Source organism: Chiloscyllium plagiosum, chromosome 17 (genome assembly GCF_004010195.1).
Source record: "Chiloscyllium plagiosum isolate BGI_BamShark_2017 chromosome 17, ASM401019v2, whole genome shotgun sequence".
NCBI lineage: Eukaryota > Metazoa > Chordata > Chondrichthyes > Orectolobiformes > Hemiscylliidae > Chiloscyllium > Chiloscyllium plagiosum.
In genome coordinates, this window is record NC_057726.1 from 67,541,306 (window position 1) to 67,545,378 (window position 4,073).

General features: G+C 43.2%; 1 protein-coding gene across 1 annotated transcript in view; it reads left to right on the forward strand.

The window, feature by feature from the left end:
- hydin (HYDIN axonemal central pair apparatus protein) overlaps positions 1 to 4,073 on the forward strand; it is a 915,145-nt gene that overhangs the window by 343 nt on the left and 910,729 nt on the right. The window contains exon 2 of the mRNA XM_043707374.1: positions 2,534 to 2,694. Within this exon, the coding sequence (XP_043563309.1) occupies positions 2,563 to 2,694 (132 nt within the window). The 5' untranslated portion in view covers positions 2,534 to 2,562. The remainder of the gene's footprint in view (positions 1 to 2,533; positions 2,695 to 4,073) is intronic.

Below are 4,073 nucleotides of genomic sequence, written 5' to 3' on the forward strand. Positions count from 1 at the left end.
GGTGGTGGGGGCTGTCTGGTTGAGGTGTACAACATCCGAGGGCAGAGGGCTGACAAGTTAGGGGACACAGTTTACTGGAGGTTAGGAGGAGATTTGAGGATTTTTTTCTTCATCTGGAACTCACTGCCTAAAAGATTGGTCGAGGCAAACATCTTCTCAAGACAGTTAAGAACTATGTGGGTGAAGACTTGAAACACCATTTACACACAAGGCTACGGGCCAGGTGCTGGAAAGTGGGATGAGAATAGGTGATGTTTGATGACCGGCATGGACACAATGGGCCGCAGGGCCGCTTTCCATGCCGTAAAATCTCCGCAACTGTTATTTCCACACGTGGTTTATGAGTGTCACTGGCTGGACGAGCATTTATTATCCGGCCCTGATGAAGGATCCTGCCTGAAACATGTACTCCTGTTCCCTGGATGCTGCCTGACCTGCTGCGCTTTTCCAGCAACACTCTCTCGACTGATCTCCAGCTTCTGCAGTCCTCACTTCCTTTCCTCAATAGGCTGAATGTACTATTCCTGCTCCTAATTTGTATGCTTGTGTGTGGACACTGTCATTTGAAGTAACTTTATCTAAAGAATGTTAGCAAAGAGGGTGTACTTTTAATTTCACATTATTATTTTCTGATTAAATTTTACTGTTTCTTCCAGGCAAAATGTCATTTTTTATTGATACAAAAATTGCAAGTTATCTGAGTGCAAAAAATTCAGTGGCTGTAGCTGTGGTTACTATTTTCTGTCATCAATGAGCAATGGGAAGCTAAGCTAAGATTGCCTGTTGGTAGTTGCTATGCAATGCGCATCTTCTGTGAGAGACAGTGAAATAGCACATTCTTATCTTCATTTAAAAATGTGCATTTTTTATTATCATTTTAAAACAAGAAAAGCAGAGACATAAATTTGCAAGTGATATTTCTGCACAGCTTTTGGTATCAGATTTTTTAAAACAAAAACACGCTTCTTTGCAGCAGGGATAGATGAATATTGAAGAAGAAAGGAGTTTGAGAAGGAAAGCGTCACAATATGCAAGAGAATAGATAATTTGTGAAATGAGAAAGTTGAAGGCTTTGATGCTGTTGTCTGTAGAACACTGGTACACTTGGCTTGAAGCAACTTGTGCCACTAAAGTTGGTGAATGATACAAAGCTAATCACTTAAGGCAACTTGCAGCAAACAGGCTGACTTTGCCAAAAAGGCCAAAAGAACAAATGCTTACAGTCTCCCTTCCTGCATTCTGATAGGAACACTAATGTAAAAAATGTACTGTTTTATTTCAAAAACAAATACAAAGAATGCTGGAGAAACACAGCAGACCTGGCAGCATCAGTGGAGAGAGAGAAACAGAGCTCACATTTTGAGTCCAGCATGATTCTTCTTTAGAGTTGTCAGTTCCAAATCAGGATGGTGAGTGACTTGGAAGGAATTTGCAGGTGGAGATTTTCCCACACATTTGTTACCTTTGACTTCAATGTGGTAGTGGTCGAGGGTTTGGAAGATGCTGCCAAAGGAGCCTTGGTGAATTTCTGCAGTGAACACTCCTGCTACTGAAGGTTAGTGGTGGAGAGAGTGAACGTGGTGCCAGTCAAGCTGGGTGGTTTGTCCTGGATGTTGTCATCTTCTTGAGTGTTGCTGGAGCTGCACTCATGCAGGCAATTGGGCAGTATTCTTGGCTTGTGCCTTGCAGATGGTGGACAGACTTTGTGGAGTCAGAAGTTGAGTACTCACCACAGGATTTCTAGCCTCTGACCTGCTCTTGTCTTCACAGTATTTATGTGGCTAACTGAAGAAGGATCGCTGGACTTAACAGAGTCATACAGTATGGAAACAGACCCTTTGGTCTAACTCATCCATACTGACCAGATATCCCAGTGTGAACTAGTCCCATTTTCTAGCCCTGGCTCATATCTCTCTAAACCCTTCCTATTAATATATCATCCAGATGCCTTTTAAATAATGTAAGTGGAGGTGCCTCTGTATGTGTACAACCCTCTACATGAAAATGTTACCACACAGGTCCTTTTTAAAATTTTCCCCTTACCTTAAACCTATGCACTCTAGTTTTGAACGCTGCTTTCTCTCCACAGATGCTGCCAGATCTGCTGAGCTTCTCTCTCGATTTTAGTTTTTATTTAATTTCTTCAGCACCTGTCGATCTTTGTTTTATTTATATGATTAGTTCAATCTCTGAATCTACTAGATCACTGACTACAAGTTTCTATCAAAAGTTTCAGTCAGCTTAGAAAAAAATCAGGAGAAAGTGAGGACTGCAGATGCTGGAGATCAGAGTCGAAACGTGTGGTGCTGGAAAAGCTGCTGTGCTTTTCCAGCACCACACTTTTCGACTGGGAAAAATATCAACAATGTTGATAAATACACAGAGATATCAGCTTGAACCATGTTAAGCATGTGGCAATTTACCACAGTGATCTTGCACTCGGGAAGAGCAGCATCATCTTGGGATCCTTTCTCTTGTACAGCACAATATTTGACTTAAAACTGCATTGACTTTTCTTTCATTTGTCTTGCAGTGTCTTGCTGAATATTTCTGAAGCAATTAATGGCTGCTAGCAATGTGGAATCAACTGATCGAGCAATACAGAGCACCTTCAAATTGCCAGAAGGAATTAAAAGCAAGGTGGTGGATCCTGGCAATCCAAAACTGGTCAAAAGAGAGGAGAAAAATGTTAAGGTATGAACAAAAGTGAGCACTTTAATCCCAAAGTTACAGCTACCTAGATTCAACAAGGATACAGCACGATATGGAGGGTTAGGCAGAAAAATAGCAGATGGAGTTAAATCTGGACAAATGTGAGGTGATGCATTTTTGAAGGTCAAATACAGGCGGAAATTGTTTAGTGAATGGCAGAACCCTTAGGAGTACTGATATGCAGAGAGATCTGGGTGTGCAGGGATCATTGAAGATGGCAGGGCAGGCAGGTAAGGTAGTAAAAAAGGCTTATGGCATGCTTGCCTTCACTGGAAGTGGTATTGAGTATAAGGATAGACAGGTTATATTGCAACTTTATAGAGATTTAGTTAGACCACGTTTGGAATATTGCGTACAATTCTGGTCACCACACTACTGTGGATGTTTTGGAGAGGGTACAGAAAATATTTACCAGGATTTTGCCTTGTATGGGGGATATTAGCCATGAGGAAAAGTTGGATAGACTGGGTTTGCAGGAGATTGAGGAGTGACCTAAAAAGTTTGAGATTGTGAATGGCGCGGATAGAGTGGAAACTATGAAGCTTTTTCCCAGGGTGGAGAGGTCAATTACTAGAGGACACAGGTTCAAGGTGAGAGGTAGGGGGAAGTTTAAAAGAGATGTGCATGGTAAGTTTTTCACACAAAGTCTGGTGAGTGCCTGGAACACACTGCCAGAGGAGGTGGTGAAGTAGATACAACAGCAGCATTCAAGAAGCACCTGGATGAATACATGAATAGGAAGGGAAATATGGATTCTGGAAGTGAAGACAGTTTTAGCATGGAAAGGCAAAATGTGGCGGTGCTGGCTTGGAGGGCCAAAGGGCCTGTTCCTGTGCTGTGCTGTTCTTTGGTCTTTGTATTTGTTTTTCACCTTCAGTCTGGAACTTCTCATCAGGCGAACTTCAGAGATCTGCTGAAACTGGAGTCTTTGATGTCATGTTTGGTCAGTCAGCCATGGGCACACGTATGGGCCCCAGCTATGCCTGTCTCTTTGTTGGCTACGTAGAACAGTTGATCTTCCGTAATTACACCGGCACCACTCCCCACCTCTTCCTCCGCTACATTGATGACTGCATTGGCGCCACCTCGTGCTCCCGCGAGGAGGTTGAGCAATCTCATCAACTTCACCAACACATTGCACCCTGACCTTAAATTTACCTGGACAATCTCTGACACCTCCCTCCCCTTCCTGGAACTCTCCATCTCCATTAGTGACGACCGACTTGACACTGACATTTTTTACAAACCCACCGACTCCCACAGCTACCTGGATTACACCTCTTCCCACCCTACCTCTTGCAAAAATGCCATCCCGTATTCCCAAATCCTCCGCCTCCGCCGTATCTGCTCCCAGGAGAAGC